General features: G+C 40.2%; 1 protein-coding gene across 1 annotated transcript in view; it reads right to left on the bottom strand.

Annotated features, from left to right (window-relative positions):
• Window positions 1-6771: 6771 nt before the first annotated feature.
• The window catches only part of ccdc102a (coiled-coil domain containing 102A), a 181332-nt gene continuing 162554 nt past the window's right edge, over window positions 6772-25549 (bottom strand). Inside the window, 1 exon segment of the mRNA XM_034160582.1 lies at window positions 6772-7357. Within this exon segment, the coding sequence (XP_034016473.1) occupies window positions 7131-7357 (227 nt within the window). The 3' untranslated portion in view covers window positions 6772-7130.

The following is a 25549-nucleotide window of genomic DNA, read 5'->3' as shown; positions in this document are numbered from 1 at the left end:
AAGCATAAAAAGAATGCAAAACTTGACCATAAAGGTACATAAAAGGGTGGTGGGGGTGCCCCCCCAGAACATTTTTTACAGACCAAGTCAAATTTTGTGTATTCTGGTGAATTTTAACAGGTATGAAGCCCTCTGAAACAAATAAAACTCACTTCAATCTGTGAAGTAAAAACACAGTATTGATTATGGGGGGTCTGGGGGTTCTCCCCCACAAATTTTTAAAAGAGCAAATTAAATTTTGTATATTCTGGTGAATTTTAACAGGTATGAAGCCCTCTGAAAGAGAAAACTCACTTCAAACTATGGGGGTCTGGGGGATCTCCCACAGATTTTTTTTTAAAAGAGCAAGTCAAATTTTGTATATTCTGGTGAATTTTAATGGGTATGAAGCCCTCTGAAAGAGAAAACTCACTTCAAACTATGGGGGTCTGGGGGATCTCCCACAGATTTTTTTTTAAAAGAGCAAGTCAAATTTTGTATATTCTGGTGAATTTTAATGGGTATGAAGCCCTCTGAAAGAGAAAACTCACTTCAAACTATGGGGGTCTGGGGGATCTCCCACAGACTTTTTTTTAAAAGAGCAAGTCAAATTTTGTATATTCTGGTGAATTTTAATGAGTATGAAGCCCACTGAAACAAAGACAAGTCACTTCAAAGTGTAAAGTAAAAACACACTATTGATAATGGGGGGTCTGGGGGTGCCCCCCCAGAAATGTTTTAAAACAGCAAGTCAAATTTTGTATATTCTACTGAATTTTAATGGGTATGAAGCCCCCTGAAACAAAGAAAACTCACTTCAAACTGTCAAGTAAAAATTATTTGTCTTCTGTAGTATTTTGATCAGTTCCATTCTGGTAAATGCACCAAATGGGTGCTGTGTCAATGGTTAACAGTCAGTAAAATACAAAATTAGGGCCTAAAGCAACTGACAACGTTGTTCTGCTGTGCACAAAGTAACACTGTCACCCATTTTGAAAATGCACTGAGAAACTCAAAACTGGCTTATTCACATTTAATCTGTAAAATGCTCACTCATAAAACAAACTTGGGCTGCAACTAACGATTATTTTAGTAATCGATTAATCTTTTTTTGTTGTTTCTTTGTTTTTTTTACTTAGATGTGAGTTTTGCCATTATTTCTTTAAGTGAGTTATTATTAAAAGGCCTTTATCACGCAACATAACCGTTTGAGCTTGTAATAAAGTTATGATGTTATATTCTTGTCAAAAACATACCTCGAGTAATGTTTTGTTTTATTTTGCACATACATACATCACCGACACACCACAGAGATTTCCATCAGGTTTCATCCGATTATGAGCATTTTTAAGATGCCTACAGCAACTATCTCAACCACTGACAACATATTACAGCAAGAGTCTACAAAAGTATTTTAAAGTCCTGACTAAAGTGTAATATGTGATCTTTAATAAGTTATTTTCATGAAAAAAAGTCAAATGTGCAGTTTACTGCATTTTTTTTTTTTTTGTGTAAAAACACAGCTTAGATGTGGTTTGATCGAAACAAATTGTCATTAAACTTAAATAACACAGTTGTATATAATTCTCATTTTACATTACTTAGTCCACATTTCATTTTATTTTACCTTATGTTTATGTTAGTTGTGCATATACTCTGAATAATTTACCGTTAAATTTCACTATCTTTTATTTGGCTAAAAATTACTCGCACCACGGAAAGCACCTTTTTGGAGTTGCACTCAAATCTCGTAATGCAAATTACAATGACAATAAAGGTGATTCTGATTCTTCTGATTATTATTATTATTAATATATAAATACAAGTAAATAAATAAATTACAATTCGTAATACATTTGACTCTTTTACGACAACAAACACTAAGCCATTAATTATTTATTATACGGAAAACAAATGCACACAGACTGAGCTGAGATGCGAACAGCTTAATGCTAACTTTAACATTGAAAACGCCATAGACATGCTAACGTGTTAGCATCAGTCCCGTTTTTAAGTTATAAAATACATCAACTGTTTTAGAAGACAATAACAGGTCAGTTTAATATAAAAAAGGTAAATATTACTCACAGACATGCTCTTTAGGGTTTTAGCGGGGGAAAATTAAGATAACGTGACAAACCATCAAAGCAGAGTCGGATCATTGCTTCCTCGGTTCAAAGCAAAGCCACGCCTCGCTCTACTTGGGGAGTGTCTGCCAGTGTTCTCACGAAGACAGGGAAGAGAAGGACCGTGGCTCATGGCAAGCAGTAAACAGAGTGGAGAGGAAGGAAAATTCACACAGTCCCTTCCTCCGCAGTCCACGCTGACATTGCTGCTGCTTTGATTAGTGCAGAATGGGATGTTGCTTTGACAGTGAGAGTATCATATTTCGGCCCCAAAACACGCATGACGCCACGTGCGCATGAGTGTGTGTGGTTACATTTTCCAAATGACGGAAATTCATCGTGGTGACGGATAACTTTAACCCATGCCTTACATGGTTTTTGTCGATATATTATACCCAGATCAATAACTGAAAGGAGTCACATGACCTGCTGAAAACATCCTGTCCATTATTTTACTTCATGGTTTTGTGTGGTTTCACGCTTTGCAGCACATTAAGCCGACTCGACTGCAGATTGCACACCATGTGGACAGTTGGACAGATTCTATTCGAGGCTGTTCAAACCTTAAGAACAAAAGACAATAAAGAACACGTCTTTCAATGTACAGCTGACATTTATAGAGCCAATACAAAATCACAGCTACAGATCGCTTATAAAAACTAAGTGAAAACATAAATAGTTGACATCAGTAAAAATCTTTTGGTCCCCTTCCACCATCAGAGCTGAGGCCGAGGCAGACGATGCTGTGGGCCAATGGCAGGAGATGAATGAATGAATGCTTTATTGCTTTCCAGCTGGTCTGCAAAACTGCAGGCAGCAGATTTAGCCAAAATCAGATCTGTGAAATAAATTAACTGTTCACTTCAAAACCCACTAATTCAGAAAGTGCCCTGACTTTTAAAACAAAAGCAAACAAAAAACCATGGGCCTTTTTAGCAGACTCAAAAACAAACAAACAAAACAACACCAATAACGAGACAATGAGGCGGGCTTCAATGGGAATGATGGTGTGAAGGTTCTCAGGAGGAAGCCCCGCCCACACCTAGCACAGTCCTGAGGGACATTTTTCATACATACAAACTGACTTCAGTAGAATAGAAAACAAGGATGCACACTGCACCACTAAACAACACGGAACCACCACCAGGGGTCAGAGGTCACACGCGGTATGAGGCTCACAGGCTTCAGTCAAATGAGTCCAAGTTCTAGCCACCTTTTACAGCCTTTGGTCATCAGATTTTATTGTTGCCCATGCCGAATGCTGAGGGTGAATTGTTCCCATCAATCAATCAATCAATCAATTTTTTATATAGCGCCAAATCACAACAAACAGTTCCACCACAGGAGGGCAGTACAGCAGGTGTGGCCTGACCCTCTGGTGCGTGGAGTTCAGTCTGTTAGAAAATGCATCCTGCTGAGTGTCTGTCCTCAAGGAAACGTGCTGATGTGTCCATTAGCTCGCTTTCTGCACACGCTGTGGAGCAGCTGAGCACGCATCATGAAACAATGTGTCGCACGGTTACAGCCCTTACACAACCAGAGTACAGCTGGTGACTTTCATTAAGAAAGAACATTTCTAAAAATTCAACCTGGTCACGACACAACGTTAAAGAGATCTTAGCTATGAAATAACAGCAACCACACAAGACTTCAAATGCCACCGTCACCGGATGTCTGTCCTTCTGATTCTGCTGACAACATTTAGGGCCTGATTTACTGAGATACCAGATAATGATGACTAAACTGCACAGGCCTTTTAAAATTTTGCATGTTGGTTTGGTGAGCGTTTTGCAAAAGTATGAATTCCTACTGGTTATGAAGAATAAGTACAAAAATGACAGTGGGTGGTAACATGATATAAACAGCAGGATGTAAGCGATGATTTTGTGTGTGTTAATGATCGTTAAGTGCAAAATAAAATTCAATCAGCCACTTGCAGGTATGCGTGTAGCGGCTTGCTCTGCATTGTGTTGTGATTTTGACTTCTCCCACTCGCTCCCTTTGGGACACGGACTCACGATCTCCAGCATGGGAGGCGGCCCATCTAACCAGAAGGCTAAAACCCAGGGCGTCAGAGAATTATTTTAGTTGTTGGGGAGTGAGGTTTACTGACTACTATTGCACAGTGACTCCTGCTGGCCTCCGTCACATGCGCAAATTAAAAGAAAAACTGAAAATGTTATGCTCCATTCTATTCTGTTTCTTGTATATTTTGCCCCTTGGTGCTGTTTTTCAAAAATATCAAATATCTTTCCATTGCTTTGCCGAAGATGTGCAGATTTACCTTCCACTAAAATCGTTATAGGCAATGACTCAATGCAGCCATTATTTGTTTGATTGAGTGAAGTTAAATCATGGATGAACACTAATTTACCAAATCTGAATGAATCCAAGATGGTGATTACCCTGTCTGGGGGAAGCACTTCCACAGCCTGCTCTGCTGATGTCCTGGGACCCCCTGATATCCAACATTCAGTCCTGTGTTAGGAACCTTGGGGTCATTTTTGACAGCCAATTTAAATTTAATAAGCAGATCAGTGCTGTTGTTAAAACAAGTTTTTCCAACTCCATCTCTTAGCCAAGACCAAGTACTATTTTTCTAGGATTGACCTTGAGAAGGTTATCCATGCATTCTTTACAAGTAGGTTAGATTATTGTAACTCCCTGTATATTGGCTTGGACCAGTCCACTCTCAGCCTTCAGCTCATTCAGAATGCTACTGCTAGTCTTCTTTCAGGCAAGAAAAAGCACAACCACCTCATGCCGGTCTTGGCTCCCTCCACTTTCTCCCAGTACCATACTGCATTGATTTTAAACTTCTTCTAGTTGTTTTTAAAGGTCTGACCCCTGTGTATCTTTCTGAGCTTCTGCTTTGTTACACCCAAACCAGAGCCTTAAGGTCTTCTGTGTCATGTACTGTGTTTTGTCCGATTATCTGCCATGTTTAGTTTAGGTTTAGAAATTACATAGAATCATGCACGGTTGTACACATTTTATTTGAAGGTGGTGCTGCCGTTTCAGCCCCCGTGCTGGGGCACTCAACAGAATGTGCATTGTCCTTTTGTTAAGAATAGGCTGCTATAAATTAATGTTTAATCGTGGTGTTTTTCTCTGTTAAAAAGATTATTAAACAAAAAGAAATGCAAGCTCCGACTAGCTCATGGGAAATGACTTTCAACCAGATTATTAAACAAAAAGAAATGCAAGCTCCGACTAGCTCATGGGAAATGACTTTCAACCAGATTTATGTCTGCAATTCTGCAACACAGTCAGCATGCTGCTTTGAATAGTGCAAAGTACAGACACCATGAGCCTCCAAAATTTCTTTTTGACTTGACAAATCATATTGTATCTGCTAAATTAATCCATCTGTATGTTTTCCCCTCATTATTTTGTGCACTCGGGTACACATACCCCAAACTGCATATTCATTAAGGCAATGTATGAAATGGACAATGTGTTATTTTGCTCATTTGAAAGACACAGTCCTCTGTGTGCACGGTTAGTAAATCAAGGTGGCACGTTTTCATACATGCAGACCATTAGTAAATCAGGCCCTCAGTGGTCAAAGCTGATCCAACACAGCTGGCCTGCCCGCTACAAGTTGGAGAGTTTCCAAAACACAATAACCGTTAATGTTTCCCCAAAAGTAATTCTGAATATTTGAGTCACTGACACAACAGCAAAGGCCAGAAACGTATTAAGGACTCTGAGGGCCTACATTCCTTAAAGTAACAATACATTATATATTATAGATAGCAAATTATACATTCGCCCACAAAATGGTAAAAATTAGCACTGTCTGACTTTAACCCACTGTAACACACAAAAGACATCACAGATTATTAATGTGCAACACTGCTGCAAACGCTGTGAAACCTGAAGGTGTGTGAAGGATTAGGACTGATAATACTTTTTGTTTCATACACAGTAAATTTTGCTGACTAAAATTTACTCTGCTGAGATAACATTTGATCCTAGTCTAAATAGAGTTAAACAAAAAACAAAAAACACTATTATTAGTGAAATCAGCTCTACTGGTGTCGCCAACCGAACAATGCTGCCCCCCGCCCTGCCTCCACTGCGTATGTGTCATTTTGGAGCTCAGACGCTCTGTGGACAGTCTGTCTTCACCCAAAGTGATCAAATGGATTAATGGGATTATTATCCATCAGACGACAAAGTAAAACCTCTTAAATCATTCTGAAGTCAGTTTTAAGCAGGAACGAGGCATTAATCTGTGACGCCTTGAAATGACAGTCAGTGAATACAACAGCTAGCAGCTTGTGTAGCTGCAGCGCTGTGAGCACCTTTTTTAATGAAATAATGTTGAATTTATGTGGAAATGATTGTTGTACAAACACTTCAGATATCTGTCCCTGAGATAGATGATGACTGGAGTGCAATTTTAACCAGAAACAAGGTGATGATCACTGAACCGCGGCTGATGACGCATGCGCAGTGAAGGCAGGGCGGATCATGTTTTAGGGCGGACTGTTCGGTCGGCGACACATCTAGTCAATGCAAGTGGTTTTACTCCAATAAGAGTTAATTTTACACTATGTTGAGTTGATTTAGCCCTGTGATCGAGTATATTTAACTCTACTGAGACTGGGACTAAATGTTATCCCAGCAGAATAAATTTTACTCAGTAAAATTTCCTGTGTAGCGCCGTCCTCAGAGTACACAGATGTGTGTCCTAGTCATAGCTGTAATCACAACATATTGTGTTGTGGCTCACAGCATTAACATCACAGGAGTTTATTTGGGAGAAATTAAATGTCCAAATATAGAAACACCATGAAACTTTGGTCTGTCACATGGTAACATTTGTAGCGGTAACACTGGTGATGTGGCATTCTGGCTGGTGTTTGTACAGCAGCACAGTCTGTGATGTTTGTCATGAGGTAAGAAGGATCTGTGATGCCTGTCAAAATGTCCACTCAACAAAGTCCACTGACGCTGTTACACACCACACTCTCACCACCTCTGACCCTACGTTTTCTGTGTCTGAGTGTGTGCGTGTTATGGGATCTGTAACTGCAGTTCATCCTCCTCCTCGTCCACATCGCTGGTTGGACCTTCTGGGTTTTCAGGGTTGTATCGAGTTGAGCGCATTTTCCCAAACAGACCAGGATTCTGTTGCTGCCGCCGCAATCTGGACAGAAAAAAAGAGTGACACTGCATGACCAGAACATATGACAGGACTGTATCACAGGACATCACGGGCTTTCAAAGTGTGGAAGAGTGAGCTCCCCCCAAGAGAACAAATGAACAGCTGCCCCCTCCATCCGCCCCACCGACGGGGTGGATGAGGGGGCGGCCCACCGACACACATACACATACATACACACAATTTCAATATCTTCGTGTGTTTCTTTTTATTCTTTTACACATCTCAAACACATTTTAAAAGTATTTTTGTGTTTTTAAGGAACTGTTTATGCCTTTACACATTTTACAGCCTTTTCAAACATTTTAAACGTGTTTTCTAAAAAAACTTTCTATTCTTCTATTTTTATCATAAACATTGTTTTTTTTTTAAACATTTAAACGTCTCTCTGTGTTTTAACGCCTTTGGCATAACTAACACATTTTAACATAAATAATAAGGGATGCATATTGGTAAGATTTTATTGATATCGATGCCATTATCGATTTCACTTACTGAACCAATTCCTTATCGATTCCCTTATCAATACCTCCTGTGAATTTTCTATGTACTAAAAGCAGGCTTTAAAAATGTCAACAACATTTTATTGAGTCTTAAAGTAAATAAATATGAAATTGGTCACTGGATCCTTGATCTCTGGACATAAATAAAAATAAACAAAATCTATAGTTTTCGCCAAAGCATTTCCTTTCAGACATTAATGGCACAAATCTAACTCCATACCTCTGAGCTGAGCACTTACAGCCGGCTGTGCTGCAAGTCAACATCAATGTAACTCATAAAGAATGTAGGGTGTCTCATTTTGGGAGGAAAAAAAATGTTTTAGTCTGTTGTTTGTGTTACAATGTTTGGAAAGACATGTCATTTGATTTAATAGTGATGCGCTTTGAAGTTATTAATTCCGACCGGACTCTGTCTCGGCAGAGAGCGGCGCAGCATTTGGAGCTGTGTGAACGGAACGGAGGACGATTAAGAGTCCCAGTTAGTGACTTTAATCTGCACAAAAGTGACTCACGATTGACATTTTTAAATGGCTTTGAGAGGGGTTAAGAAGTGGACTTGTCGCTTGAAAAGCATCGAAGCAATGAACCAACGAAGCAGTGGGTTGGAGCAGTGCTTCATTGTTTCAAGCTTCAAAGCGGAGCCGTTACAGAAGCGGTTGATTACAGACCCACTGCAGGGTCTGTAATCAACATTAAAGAAATGTTCATTTTCCCAATAAAACACCCTCAAAAACAATGGCCGCTCTGAAGGACCAATAAGAGACTCGTTAAGCAAAAAGGCTATTGATGTCAGTGGATCGAATCATTTCTCAATTCTTGAAAAGAACAGATTCATGATACCCATTCCTTGCAGCTCCCCCTGGGGGGGGGGGGGGGCAACCTCACAGTTTGAAAACCACTGTTGTACAGGGAAGTCTGGACATTATGTGAAGCAACAAAAAGCACTCCAAAATCTCTTCCTTTCTGTAGGGTCCTGGTGATGACGGCAAACAGTGACTTTTGTGGGTTCCTGATGATGACGGTAAACAGTGACTTTTGTGGGTTCCTGATGATGACGGTAAACAGTGACTGTTGTGGGTTCCTGATGATGACCGTAAACAGTGACTTTTGTGGGGTCTTGATGATGATGGTAAATGGTGACTTTTGTGGCAGGTGTAACTGCCTGCCAAGTCCTGCCTTGTAAAATATTAGCAGATATATGTGTTCCATGTACTAAGCCTCCAGATAGTACAAAATGTGTCCCTGGTTGAAATGAATTTGAAGAGAACCCAAGGCAAGGTGTTATGTGTCGACGCGGATTGAGGAGCGAACCTGCGTCAGACAGAACCCAGCGCATAAAATAACCAGAAAGCGGTTCCATCAACAAAAACAATTTATTTTTCACCTGTGCCTAAATAAAATGTACAAAACCAAAACCAACGTCCTTCTGGAGGAGTGAGTGCTGGCACGCTCTCCAGCGCCCGCAAGGAGAGAAGTCCGGCGCTCCTGGACCCACTACCACCAGACAAACACCCCCCAGGTGGACACGACAAACTGACTCTCCGTGAAGCAAAGAAGATATGAGGCAAGTCAGCAGTTACAACAATGTCTTTCAAAAGACACACGCTATCAGCAACACATTCAGGTCTGCATCTCTCTATCTCCATGCAAATGAGCAGCCCCTCACAACAAGCGGAGGATCACCCATCCTGCACGCCACAGCAGTGAGAAGCAAACTGCACAACTCTCATCACAATTCAAGTATACTGTGTAACAAAACACCAAGTTACCATCAACAATTAGTCAAATACTTAGTTACCTTTAATGTGTGCTGACAGCATGCGTCCTCACCCTTCCTTGCTTCACGGCTCGATGTGTCAAACCCAGGTGCGGTCCTCAGCGTCTCACAAACGAACACCACAAGGTCGAGTTCCCGGCAGTTCTGCTTGAATCACACATGCCTTAAAAGCAGAACGCCATCCAATTATCTGCTTCAGCTGAAAGTCTTTAAGGTTGCATGTGAGCACCAGTCACAGGTGCTTCACATGATGTTGATGAGGGTGAGGATTCTTCAGCCAGCACCTTCTCCACAGACAAATCAGTTTCCATGCCACCTGAGGAGCAAAGAAAAGAAAAGAACACCAAAACATCCAGCCACACCCCCCAACACACAACAGCAAGGCCTTGCAATGGCATAGGTTTTGACATGTCCATGGCATTGTTGCTGAGTTGATGAGAACATGTCAGATCTGGGTCTTGTACATTTTTCCATCAAGTGCAAAGCCTGATATGTGCTTCTCCATCTCCATAGCTCCGTAACCACACAGAGCCCTCTGCGTCACTGCAAACCTCTCCATAGCCTGACGTGCACCTCCCCCAGAAAATGAAAGTACACACTGAAATGACAGATGCCGCAAGGGCTGTGATTGTCACTTTTCCAGTTCCTTTCCTTCCCGTCCAGTCATATTTAAAAGTTTTTACACACTGATTACACTTCCATCATGGATCAAATAGAGGAACATATGGCATAAGAAGTCCACAAATATGACCAACTTTACAACACAAAGTCGAAAAACTACAAAGACGCTGAACAAATTGCTCCAGAAAAAGGAAAAACAAAAACAAAAAATCAGGAGCAGATTCCATTTGTAAATTGCATTGAGACACCCACCAATGCGATGGAGAACTTTGAAAGAATCATGCCCACATCAACATCATTACGTGGTCACGGACGTATGGTGCTGTGGAAGCATAAATCAGGGTTAAATTGTTTCAACAGTACTGCTGTTTTTTATGGTTCACCTTTTCGGTTATGGGGTCTCATTATGTCGTGTGGACTCATGAATTTGCTGACATTTTAATTAATGACATTCATTTCAGCAATGACTGTGGAGATCAGGTTAGGCTTTTGTAAGAATTTTAAATTTAATGAATTTTAGATTAAATTGATTTTGTTTGTATTTTTACCTTTTGTTTTATCTGTACTTGGACCATTATTAAAGGAGGACTGACACACCAGGACTGGTTCACAAATGATCAGTTATGTATGAAATGTGTATATTTAAATAATCATATTACTTCAAAGAAAGAGTCGAACATCAGGGAGGAAGCCATTGTTTTGTTTTTTCAGCCAGTACCATTCTAAATCATCAGAATGGATCACCCATCTCCATGACACAAGGGCTACTAGGCATGCTCACTAACTTTACTGCAGCCATTACTACAGCCTTTGCAGTAATGGCTGAGCTGATAACATTACTCAGCTAAAATGTGTCTATTAACATGTGAAAAAACTGTCTTCTGCTGAAGAGTGCAGCATGCAGTGTGCTCAAAAGTTTATAAACCCTGGCAGAATTCTTTTTTTTTTTTGGTCATTTTTCAGAGAATATGAATAATAACATAAAAACGTTTTTTCCACTCATAGCTAGTGGTTGGGTGAAGCCATCTATTGTCAAACAATTGTGATTACTGTTTTTAAATTATAATGACAACAGAAACTACCCAAATGACTGACCAAAAGTTTACATACCCCTGTTCATAATGCCGTGTATTGCCCCCTTTAACATCAGTGACAGCCTGGAGTCTTTTGTGGTAGTTGTAGATGAGGCTCTCTGATGGTGAAGCTGCCACTGAATATGTCTTGGACTTTATTTACATAAATTATGAAGAAATACAAACAGTATTGCACTCTATGGTAAATCTGTATGGAGTAGACAGTTCTCAAAAACTGAGTGACTGCACGAAGGAGTGAGGAAAGACACCCAGACAACCTGTAAGAAGTTACAGGCTTATGTGGCTGTGATTGGAGAAATTGTGCACAGTGCAAATTTTGCATTTTGCATCACCACTCTTCATTATGGAGTAGAGCGGAGAAGGATTTTCTTTCGCAAAACAGATTAAATCTAGGCTTGCATCTCAGATGTACCTTCTGGCAATGTGTAGCTAAACTTTCAGGTCTTCTTTTTAAGAAAATCTTCCTCTATACCACTTCATCATGAAGCTGTGCAACTGGTGATACAAAATGCCCTGCAGCACCCCACTGTGGACAGTAACAAATTCATAGCACAGACCATCATATTTATATGGAGGAATAAGAGTGCCAAAATTAAATAAATAAATACGTCATTAAATTACTTAAATGTGTCAATAATTAAATAAATACATTCAATAATTACTTAAATGTGCCATTAATTAAATGTCAATTAATTTAAATTGAGAATAATTACTTAAATGTGTCAATTAAATGTGTCAATTAATTTAAATTGGAGAATTACTTAAATGTTTAATTAATTAAATGTCATTAATGAATTTAAGTAAAAGTGCCAAACTTAAATAAATACATCATTAAATAATTGCTTAAATGTCATTAATTGTCATTAATCATTTAAATTGAGAATTACTTAAATGTCATTAATTAAATGTGTCATCAATTAATTTAAATTGGAGAATAACTACTTTAATGTTTAATTAATTAAATGTGTCAATGCATTTAAGTAAAAGTGCCAAACTTAAATACGTCATTAAATAATTACTTAAATGTGTCAATTACTTAAATGTACCATTAATTAATTAAAATTTGAGTTAAATACATAAATAATTATTTCAGTATTTAATTAATTGTTTCATGGTCCTTGTGTTGTGGTGCATCATGAATTAATTTTATCTGTCAAACTCGGCCATCACCTGATTGGTTACCCTGCAGAGCAAGTCACGGCAAATTGATTCCAGAAAATGCATCCACTAAAAGGCAAGGTCCTGCTGGCCCTGTGCCGCTCTGCAATTCCAGCAAACAAACAAACCTCAGCTTTCACTCATTCCTGGGTGACAAAAGTCTCCAAAAGAAATAGGTGCATCAGCTGCTGTGTGAGGACGAAGTGGACAGAACACGGCAGCCTCAGCTGCAACGACAGAACATGACCATTCGGCTCCTCAGTCAGGTATGTTTGATTTATCTATCTATCTTTGACTGATCCCATTAATGCCTCAAGATTAGCTTCTTTTATCGTAAAATTATTTTATTCTTTTCTTGTATATAATTTACAATAACCCCTTTCTGTTCTCTTATTTTTAATGTGTAAAGATGTTTCAGGATTGTATTTGGTTAATGAATTATATATATATATATTTAACCAGGTAAAAGCCTCACTGAGATTAAAAATCTTTTTTTCTCCAAGAGTGACTTGGCCAAGAAGGCAACACACACACACACACACACACACACACACACACACACACACACACACACACACACACACACACACACACACACACACACACACACACACACACACACACACACACACACACACAGTTCAATAAATAAAAATCACAACATCCAGCCAGCATAGTATACAGGTACAGTTACTTTTAATCATTAATACATGGCATTTTAGTAAAGTAGTAAAGTAAAAGTAAAAAGTATTAACAGTAATAGTCTAACACAAGCAAGTAAATGTAAATATTAAACTGTAGAAAGCTTTCTCATTTCATTATTTTCTCTCATCTCATGCAGGTGCACTGGATGCTGCATACAGCAGCTGGAGGCTGAAGTAAAGGAGATGGTTGCAAAGATTTTACCACCCTTCAAGATGACAGGTGAGCAGGACACAAAATCAAAATTTTAAATGAAAATTGTGAGTGTTAGTATTAAGGTTTGTAAAATATGCAGATAATTGTTTCTGAAATAATATAAATTAATTAATTTCACTCCTAACCACAGCACAGCTCAGCAAAGAAGATGCTCTGAAAACCCAAGTAGTCGCCCGAATCCTTGTGGAAGAAGCCATTCACAGAGTAAAGGAGTATCACATCTGAGATCACACTCTCCCTCTGACCGTGTCTGGGAACGCGCTCCTCCCTCTGACCGTGTGTGGGAACGCGCTCTTCCCTCTGACCGTGTGTGGGAACGCGCTCTTCCCTCTGACCGTGTCTGGGAACGCGCTCTTCCCTCTGACCGTGTCTGGGAACGCGCTCTTCCCTCTGACCGTGTCTGGGAACGCGCTCTTCCCTCTGACCGTGTGTGGGAACGCGCTCTTCCCTCTGACCGTGTGTGGGAACGCGCTCTGACCTTGTCTGGGAACGCGCTCTTCCCTCTGACCTTGTCTGGGAACGAGCTCTTCCCTCTGACCTTGTCTGGGAACAAGCTCTTTGCTCTGACCTTGTCTGGGAAGGCGCTCTTCCTCTGACCTTCTCTGGGAACACGCTCTTTCTCTGACTGTTTCTGGGACAGTCAACCAGCTGTGGACCAACTGCTGTGTGATGACTGACTTCCAGGGATGACTTGATTTGAAAGACTATATTCCTGCTGAATAAAGCATCATTTTTTTTTGTCTTTTTTCAAATATTACAGTGTGAATTCACTCCAGAATCAAACCTCCATACATTTGCACAACAACTCTGCACATGAATCACACAGCTGTAGTGTAAATAGTCTACTGGCCTAGTTCTGTTGTACTGTACATAGTTAGTTATATGTGTATACTGAGTATAAGAATCACTCATTTGAGCTCTAAAATTTTTAACATTTGTGAATGACACTAACATTTAGTAAACATTTAATAACTTGATAGCACATGTCAGTTTTTATTATTATTATTATTATTTACAATTGGTAAGCTCCTAAATGTACAACTGAGAAGTGGAGACCACTGTTTCCTGGTTTGTAGTTTTTGCACCGACACTGGTATGACAGGGGTGAACCTCGTGGCACAGGTCCGAACCTACAGTCCACCATGGAGGCCACACAGCACCGAGATCAGTGGTTACAGTCTGATGCTCTTCAGTCCTTCACCAAGAGACAATAATGTGTCAGAGCGGGATCCTGAAATATATTAAGCAACAAATAAATTAATAAGTGTTAAATTCACTGATCTTCCTTGCATCTCTTGCAACTTGTTTTAATTTTCGATTCTGATGACAACAGTTATTCTCGAAAACCGCTGACGTCAATGTTTTATTTACTACATCAATATGAACAATAAGCGGCAACATACAGCAATCTACATTACTATACACAAACCAGCAGTTTAATAGTATCATCACCTGTGTGTGTTTGATAGCAAGTTGTTATGCAGACACTCCTGGCTGATAACTTTGGTCTCCTCACAGCTGCGTCCTGAAATGACTCTGCATGAATCCCCTGGAAATAATATGAACAAGCAGACATGAGTGTAATAGTGTCCTGCTTCAATGTAAGAACTCAACATCAAGTTCAGAAAAAAAATCTAACATTTTTATTTGCCTGTGGGCCTGTACACAAATTGTTTTATGAACTGGTTATTGATTAACTTTCTGATTTGTTTTAACCTCCATGTCAGTGATGTTGGATACTGAAAAAATAAATAAATAATGCATCAAACACAGAGATGTGCATGCATACTGTAGATACACTTATACTGTACTATGGATTTCTGCAATTCATAATTTAAGACTCATGAATTTACTGTCAATACCTTAAACCGTATTGTTTCATGCACCTCCTGATGGTCCTCTTTGACACTCAAAACATCGCTGAAATTTGACCAGCTGGCGAACCACAAAGAACTCGATGCTCCAGGACTGCACTCGGTATCAAACAGCAAACGCCCTGCTCCATGTGTGTTTTGGGCCTGTTGCACCCCTCGTACCACTTCTTCTCAGTTTACATTCACTCTGCGATCGGAAAGTGCAGAAAAAAGTCCAACAGCTTCAATAAATTCGTCCGTTTTATTTGTTGCATGCTCTGGGTCGGCAGGTCCTGCTTCCACATCCTCTGTTAAAATATCTCTCACCAACTCCCGAGAAAGTTCACGGAGGTCCTCCATTGTCTCTCCCCAGACAGCTACTTCAGACCAAAGCAATGGATCAGACTAGATTAGCGTTAGCCCGCCCACTGACTTTGATGGCCGAGTCTGACAAATAAAATTAATGATGCACTGCAACAAAAGGACCATGAAATAATTAATTAAATAATGAAATAATTATATATGTTTTTGACCATAAAATAATTAAATAGTGAAATAATTATTTATGTATTTAATTCCAATTTTAATTAATTAATGGCACATTTAAGTAATTAATGACAGATTTAAATAATTATTTAGGTACTTTTACTCTTCCAATTTAAAGTAATTATTCTCCAATTTAAATTACCGATTTAATTAATTAACAACACATTTTAGTAATTATTATATAATGTATGTATTTAATTAATGACATTTTATTCATTAATGATACATTCAAGTAATTATTTTATGACACATTTATTTATTTTATTTTGCCACTCTTATTCCTCCATATATTTAACGCACTGAGCCCCGTCACTGTTGACGTCCTGTCAAATTCCTTGCCCCTGTGAACTTTCTTGGCAATAAATTTGATTCTAATTCTGATTTATAAATTAAAATGTGTGAAAGACCAAAGGCTGAATACTTCTGCAAGGTACTGTATCTGATTTATTAAGGCTGATGTGCATACGGCAAGACCTAACCATATCTGATCATCCCTATTTCATTTTCTTGCCAAGGCATCGATACCACCAAACACTCTGTCAAGCAATCTCATGACTCCTAAACACCTTCCCAAGACTGAGGTCCCAGAGATGTCAATGACAGTGTGAAATTAATCTCTGAACCCAGTGCATGTGAAGGCTGAACCAGGTGGAGGAGACAATAATCCTTCCTGATGAAAGTCAGTGGCAAGAAGTCAGAGATGCTGGTGACACTCAGCACAGCGCTCGCAGGACCTGCGTACACACCAGCTATGATGTCCAGGAATGTATCAGAGATTCTGCAAAATTTTAGGATGCTCCACAAGCCACAATTTCCATTTCACTGAGAGTCGATGGTTCACAGCTAACTGGTGGGTCAGCCTTCAGGTTAAATTAAAATGGTTGTATGAAAATGCCGTGAAACATATGATATGGTCTTTGCATTTTCCAGATCTCAGCTCAGTTAAACCCTGATGGGAGATTTTGGACTGATGATTTGCCTTCAATAATCTTCTATACCTGCTTACTCCAGTTAAGGGTCACGGGCTGGAGCCTATCCCAGCAATCACAGGGTGTGAGGCGGAGTACACCCTGGATAGGACTCCAGTCTGTCGCAGGGCCACTCCTCCATCAAAATACCAAATGAGGGTCTATCTTGGAACAATGGTCTTCTATCGCACTGTTAAGTCTCAGAGGATGGAAGAATCAATGTCAATGTGCACTGAAGCTGTTCATCCAGCACTTTACGAAGACACTTTATGTGGGTTTTTCATTTTTCATTTAATGTGTCATCTGTAATGTACAGTGATGTCATGGTTAGTGAACTCTACAGGAAAACTATACAGTCAGAAAAACAATTAGGTAAGATAAAAACAGACCGAACCAGTTTGAGTGGCACGAAAAACCCACACAGAGGTATCTGGCCATCATGAAATCACTCAATGTTCTGACATCTCTATAGTCTTAAAAAAGGGGGCCAAGCCGAAAAACTCTTCCGAGTTCCACCTGTCCATTTTTGCACTTCAGTCCTCATAATCAGTGACTTAAGTTAAAACAAAATTGGTGGTGCTGCTGACAGAAAGAAATGAAGTTTGTCAATAACTTGGATCGTTCATTTTTTAGAGCAGATATTATTTGGTGGGTTTGATGTCTGATTGCAGCTGAGTGTCCCCGAGCAGAAGACTGAATCCTAAAACATCTGAGACATCATGTCTTCACACGTCCATCACACACAAATGTGGGGAAAAGACAAAGAAAGAAAGCACACACACACACACACACACACACACACACACACACACACACACACACACACACACACACACAGTCAGACAGTATTCGTGGTGTGTGAGAACGCGAATGAGCAGAAAACAGAATGACGCACCCACTACAAGAACACCATCGCATCAGTGTCAGCCTCTGAAGCGTTACCATGCTGACATGGCTGCAATGAGAGAGAGGTCTCTGTTACTACGGTAACCTGCAACTGGGTTCCCAGTGATTGGCTGTTGTGTGCCAGAGCAACGACGTGGAGAAAATGGAGAGAGCTCAGAGGGAGAGGTGGAGAGCAACAAGATGAGGACTGAGAGGAGCTGACAGAGTGAGAGAGACAGGAAATAAAACACACCTCTGAACTGTACTAGAAGACAGTGTTCATGCAGACAGCAGGTATGAAGCTGTCAGTGTCACAGCTCTCGCGCTCAAATTCTCAGTTGGCATCTCACTGAATTGGTACTAACAACACGTTAGCACATTGCCCAAGTGTCAGCTGAATATCGCGCCGAATTACGGCAAAAATGTCTGCGTACATATCACGTGAGTGCCACTCAAATTGCTTTGTTTCTAAACCTGTATATGATATCAGAACAAGAGTTAAATATTGTGTATTTCACTGACATCAGTCAATATTCTACTCTAAAGAATTTTCAGCTTCTAATGCATATTTTGTAAAATATCTGTGGAGAGCTCTACAAACTTAATGGGGAAGATATTGAATGTCGTGTTAATAAATATTGAGAAACTGCTCAATATGCTGAAAAACGATGTGTTGGGAAAGTGTAGTGACACGGACCCACAACAGGGGGCGTAAATGAACGGACAATGGAAGGAGTTAAATTAGAACACTTTACTGTTGTGAACGTCACAACCAAACACCGCAGACTACAGAATGTACACAAGTCAATTAATAAAGGTGTCGTGTGGGCAGGCTTGACGATAGGAGACGCCCGTCTGGAGACGAACCGGAACCACACGATTTCCACCGCCACCGAACCCGAGGGATACTGGAGCCGCCAAGTCCCGAAGTCCCCAGGTGGCCACCGTCTCGGCGTGTCGGATCTGGTACTGCTGGCAGAAAACAAAAACAGGCAAGTGTGGGTTTGTGTACACCCAGTAACAATCATGGTGGGAATTCCACCTCCACCTCTCACTCAATACGTGTTGCAGCGATCCCTCAGAGGAAAAAGAGTGCCGTCCTGCACAGCCTCCACAAACTAAGGACCGGTACTCCTGCAAACACTCACAATAGATAGATTTAGAAAATTACCACAAAGGTTGAGGATATTACCTCTTGATGAAGATGATATCTCGGCAATGTGGTGGAAGTGTCTTCCTGCTTTTATTCCAGATGTGGAGTAGATGATCAGTGACAGCTGTCATGGTTGATGGGTGACAGCTGTCACCACGGCTTGTTCCTGGAGGCGGCAGCGCCCTCTCGTGCCTGAAGCCCGCACTTCAGGCAGGGCGCCCTCTGGTGGTGGGCCAGCAGTACCTCCTCTTCTGGCGGCCCACACAGCATGATGTGTTGCAGATACTGTAATTTCTGGACTATAGAGCGCACCTGAATATTAGCCGCACCCACCAATTTTAAAAAGAAAAAAGAAATTGTACATAAATAAGCCGCACTTGTCTATAAGCCACGGATCTCCACATTGTAACATATTTACACAGAAAGATGTTAGAAAGATTTTTTAACTTTTAATTACAACCCCAATTCCAATGAAGTTGGGACGTTGTGTAAAATGTAAATAAAAACAGAATACAATGATTTGCAAATCCTCTTCAACCTATATTCAATTGAATACACCACAAAGGCAAGATATTTAATGCTCAAACTGAGAGACTTTTTTGTTTTTGTGCAAATATTTGCTCATTTTGAAATGGATGCCTGCAACACATTTCAAAAAAGCTGGGACAGTGGCAACAAAACACTGGGAAAGTTGATGAATGCTCAAAGAACACCTGTTTGGAACATTCCACAGGTGAACAAGTTAACAGAAAACAGGTGTGCGTCATGATTCGGTACAAAAGGAGCATCCCCAAAAGGCTCAGTCGTTCACAAGCAAAGATGGGGTGAAGATCACCACTTTGTGAACAACTGCGTGAAAAAATAGTCCAACAGTTTAAGAACAATGTTTCTCAATGTTCAATTGCAAGGAATCTAGGGATTCCATCATCTACAGTCCATAATATAATCAGAAGATTCAGAGAATGCCCGTGACCTTCGATTCTCAGGCAGCACTGCATTAAAAACCCACATCACTGTGTAAAGGATCTTATGGTGTGGGCTCAGGAACACTTCAGAAAACCATTGTCAGTTAACACAGTTCGTCGCAACATTTACAAGTGCAAGTTAAAACTCTATCATGCAAAGCAAAAGCCATACATCAACAACATCCAGAAACGCCGCCGCATTCTCTGGGCCCGAGCTCATTTGAAATGGACAGACCCAAAGTGGAAAAGTGTGCTGTGGTCTGATGAGTCCACATTTCAAATTGTTTTTGGAAATCATGGCTGTTTGTCCTCCGGACAAAAGAGGAAAAAGACCATCCAGACTGTTACCAGCACAAAGTTCAAAAGCCAGCATCTGTGATGGTATGGGGTGTGTTAGTGCCCATAGCATGGGCAACTTACACATCTGTGATGGCACCATCAATGCTGAAAGGTACATCCAGGAATGTCTTTTTCAGGGACATTCCTGCTTATTTCAGTAAGACGATGCCAAGTCACATTCTGCACGTGTTACAACAGCGTGGCTTCATAGTAAAAGAGTGCGGGTACTAGACTGGCCTGCCTGCAGTCCAGACCTGTCGCCCACTGAAAATGTGTGGCGCATTATGAAGTGCAAAATATGACAACGGAGACCCCGGACTGTTGAACAACTGAAGTTGTACATCAAGCAAGAATTGGAAAGAATTCCACCTACAAAGCTTCAACAATTAGTGTATTCAGTTCCTAAACATTTATTGAGTGTTGTTAGAAGGAAAGGTGATGTAACACAGTGGTAAACATACCACTGTCCCAGCTTTTTCGAAATGTGTTGCAGGCATCCATTTCAAAATGAGCAAATATTTGCACAAAAACAATAATGTTTATCAGTTTGAACATTAAATATCTTTGTCTTTGTGGTGTATTCAATTGAATATAGGTTGAAGAGGATTTGCAAATCATTGTATTCTATTTTTATTTACATTTTACACAACGTCCCAACTTCACTGGAATTGGGGTTGTAAATACGTACCGTAAATGCTTTTTTCCATGAAGTGTTACACGTAAATATTGATGTGCACGTCATCCAGTACACGCACGGCGTCAGCAGGGCTGGCACTGAGGCAATATGGCTAAGCCTGAAACAAATTTGTCGAGGGATTTGGGGGCCGCCTCTGTCCCCAATGCGGTCCACCGGCAAAGCCCCAGATGGGGGCTGCGATTTTAGGCCTTTTCAAACCTGTTTGGAAAGCTCTCAGGAACACCCAATGTTAAAACTTTTAAACAATCATTACCATCTTTGAGGTCAAGTGGTTTGTGTTTTACAATGCAGTTTTCTAAAGCAAAAATAAAATAACCACAAACAAAAATTGGGCATAGGCTCCCCTAACATCTGCAGATTTTGACTACATACTACCATCACTGAACACTGCTGGGCTCATATTTTCAGGGCAATTATTTTATAGTTTATTCAACAGACCAGTCCAAGCGAACATCAGTGTGGAAAGAAAAGCAAGGCAGAAAATGAAAAGGGTTGGGTTCGCATCCACTCCGAATTTCAAATATGTGAAAAATTATTATTATTTCAATAAATGAATGGTTATTAACTTACAACACGAGCTAAACATTTTGTTTTCGAAATGCCAAAATTCGTAAGCAATTTGAATTTTGAAATTTATCGAACACGTCATGGATGGTTAATCCTTTCACTAAGACTTCAAACTACATAGATTAAAAAAAACCATAAAATACTACATACGGCAATCGGCTGCACTGGTCAAAATCATATCCACTAAATAATCTCTTTCTTCAATTTGATCGCTTTGTCTAACAGGCGCCTGCAAAATGCTAAGAAAAGATTTTTGTTCTGATACAGATCGAGCCACATTAAAACACATTCAATGAGTGGTTATCACATTGAGCTAAACTAATGAAAAATCGTGTTATTAAACAAAGAACAGGGTATATTTCGCAGCTCTTATTAAACAAAGAACCGGTATATTTCTGGGTGCTAAACGTCATTCGTGGACCATCCCCTCAAACTCTGTCATAACTGTGTTATAAACTAGTCAGCATTTCTTTTATTATACATCTATGTAATTAATAAAATTATCTTCACGGATGATTTGTTCGCACGCGCACACACGTGAACAAAAACAAAAACACCGGCTGCTGCTGCAGTTTCTCGCTTTCTCCCCTCAAACTCTGCCATAATTGTGTTATAAACCAGTCACCATTTGTTTTATTATACATCTGTGTCATTAATAAAATTATTAGGGGTGGGCAAACATAAAAAATCTTAATCGCATTAACTCAATGACTTTCTGTGATTAATCATGATTAATCGCATGGTATATGTGAAACCCAAAATTGAATTCAAAAGCCGCTTAAAAGCACAGTTTTATTTGAAAATGTAACTTTCAACTGAAACACTCTAATGAAATCAAATATAAAACCACTGGCAGGTCATTTGTTATCCTGTTTCATATCAAAATAACAATATTCATGTCCATGACTAAATATACTAAAACAAATACGTCACAATTGTACACATACCACAGTTTGATATGTGTACAACTGTGATGTATTTGTTTTAGTATATTTAGATTTTGTTGTGATTTGGCACTTTATAAGCTGATTAAATTGAATTGAAATTGAACATTTTATTGAGTCTTAAAGTACATAAATATGAAATTGGTCACTGGATGTCAAGGATTTTATATAGTTCATGCTCTTATTATCATTTATTTTCTTTAGTTTATGCTTATATTATTATTATTTATTTTCTTATAGTTTATGCTTATTATTTTTCCTCTTTGTGAGAAGAGGAGATTTTAGAAAGAAAGACTTGACTGCATTCTTCATGAGTGAGCAAACTATTTTTCATTTTACATAAGTGCCTTATCCTGCTGTGGGAGCCGCAAGGTTCATGTCGCAGGAATGGAAGGTTCCAGCAGTCACCTTGTCCCAATATCTCCCTCTTGCAGACATGACTCATGTGTAACCTCTCCCGACTGTCCTTGTTTGTTTTTTCACATGTTGATGAACTAAATAAAAGGCTGGGCCAGAGGAGGAGATTTTAGGAGAGCTTTGTAGCTGAGCACTTACAAGCTGCTTCATTGTTCTCCTCCTCTGCGCAGAGCAAAAAATATATATTTGTCTCTCTCTGACTGGTTTCTTTTCAGTATTTGTGCCTCTCATTTCTTTAAAAACAGGGTGCAAACCCAACAGTTTTTTCTTGGCGCCCAACGTGGGGCGTCGACAGATCTTCTCGAGCGAACGGAGGGAGACACACCGCAGACCGTGCACGGCCGATTCTACTAGAGGGATCGAAGGAAAGTCCTGAGGAGTGAATTCTCCGTCAGGCCGGTGACTATAGATGTCAACCTCCGCTCGCCGCAGTAGATTGACGACGCCTCCGAACCAAATGAGGGGCACAACAAATTAACGTAAGTAATTACTGCCTGCCTGTGAGGAAAATATGTTGAGGAGGGGTTCGAGTCCCCATCCGGAATAAAGTGCGGGGGAAGGAGTTAGAGTCTCCGGTCCTGCCGGCACAGGTGGCGGAGGGGTTAGAGTCCCCATCCGGAATAAAGTGCGGGGGAGGGAGTTAGAGTCTCCGGTCCTGCCGGCACAGGTGGCGGAGGGGTTAGAGTCCCCATCCGGCTGAGAAATACAGGAGGAGTAAGAATAAAATTCAGGAGAAGCAGTTAGAGAGACGCGAATTAATTGATTATTTCAAAAGTGAAACTAAGTGTGTTTGTGGTATGAATGAGAGAAAATTCTGTTTTTGTTGTTTTGTTGTAAGGATTTTGTTGTGTTATTTATGTATTATTATTATTATTATTTATTTATTTTTTTTTAGATGAGGGCTTGTCTGTAATTGCAATCATTGATGTAATCTGTAATTTATTTTGTATGTGTGTGAGAGTTGGAGCGGTTGTGGGAGTGTGTGTGTGTGTGTGACAGTGTCGGACTGTATGTGTGGTATTGTTTGACTGAGTATTCCTTAGTAATGATAAAAGAATGAGACTGAGTGACTGAAGCACGGACAGCTTGATATCCCATTTTATCAGGGGATAAAAGTGGAGCCATTGTCTGCAAAGTAGGTCATTTTAAGTCCATATGCACCACACTCACATATTCCCGACGAGTCTGCAAAGAGGGGGATTCCAAGGAAGGTCCGCCCCACGGGGTAGAAGCTTGACCTGAACTTTGCAGAGTGAAGGGGAATAGGTGACCAACATGGGAAACACATGCACAGAAAATAAGCCCCTATTTCAGGGCGACGAAAAATACATGCACAAACGCAATCCGGAAAATCTGAAGTACATAATTATATGAAAAAAGAAATATGGCTTTTCAGGTAAATTGGTCATGCCAGATTGTGAAGGTTTTGTGTTAAAGCTTACAGCAGCAGCAGCAAATAAAAAGGGTAACAGGAAAGTAAGAAAAGAAGGAGAGAGAGAAAGTGCAAAAGTATGGCTCAGTGAAGCACGGATGAGAGTAGAGGCCATAAAGAGGAAGAAAGACGAGAAAGGAAAGTCAGAGGGGAAAGTAATGTTTGTAAAACCTGAAGATAATGAGACGGCCGTGAGAGGGACATTTACAGGACGTGCTGCAGACGGCACAGTCCTGCCATACGGGAATGAGGAAGATCCGGCAGCGGCGTTACAGGCTCAAATAACCGATCTAATGACCAGAGTTAAAAACGAGTTTAAACAGAAAGCGGACTATGGTAAAATAAATGCATGTAAACAAAAGGCAGATGAGGATGTGGATGATTATAATCAGCGTTTAGGGACAGTTTTCCGTGCAAACAGCGGTATACCGCATAATGATGATCAAGCGGGAGCATATCAAAATCAGCTGAAACAAGCCCTCCTGAATGGTTTGAAGCCAGAAATTAGTGCATGGATTAGAAAGCACAATGAGACCACTGACTCAGATGATATGATTAAGATACTGGATGTAACAACAAACACACCAATAAGTGACAACATTAATGAGTTACCAGAAAAACAGATAATCACAGTGGATATTCATGGAGCATGGTCATTACCACTCCTGAAAGAAAGACCTGGGGTGACTCTAAAGGTAAATGTACAGGACATGGATTTTCTCTGTGACACAGGAGCATGTAGGACAGTGATAACAGACAGACCTCCTGGAACTAAATTTGCAAAAGAAGTCATTTGGGTAAAATCTGCAAATGGACAGGTGAATTCAGAGAAAATATTGAAGTTTGTCAATTTTGAAGATCCTGAAACGAACCAAACTGCTTGTGTCTCTGTGGTTTATTCGCCCCATTGTCCAGTAAATTTACTGGGACGAGATTTGATGACTGCCTTATCTATAGGAGTCACGCCAACAGTAGGTGGTATGAGAGCTGTGAGACAGCCTGCTACTGTATATACAAATTTGGCCCAGGCCTGGCAGTACTCTTTGGATCTGTCGGAGTTGAGACAAACTGAACAATTATTGGAGGAAGGTCTGATGACCTGTGAAAACAGAGAACATGTAGTAATGATGTCACCAAAAGATCTACACATAACTATGCTATTCACTCCACAAAAGGATGAAAGGTATGGAGCAGGATTTCTGAAAATTCCATCAGAATTACAGACAGTAGCACACCTATACACAGACAGAAAAACCACCTCTGTGTGTAGTGTAGTGCTGACCCAAAGTGCAGACAAATGGTACAGAGGAAAACCTGAGGCTGTGCCGCATATTTCACTGACAAGGGCAGACACTCAGTCCTGGAAGGACCTTGGAGGAATTGTTAAAATAGCTGAGGAAGCAACTGATTGGCACGAAGCAGATGCAGTGTCAG

The sequence above is a fragment of the Thalassophryne amazonica genome, chromosome 2 (genome assembly GCF_902500255.1).
Source record: "Thalassophryne amazonica chromosome 2, fThaAma1.1, whole genome shotgun sequence".
NCBI lineage: Eukaryota > Metazoa > Chordata > Actinopteri > Batrachoidiformes > Batrachoididae > Thalassophryne > Thalassophryne amazonica.
This window is presented reverse-complemented; position numbering and strand designations above follow the sequence as displayed.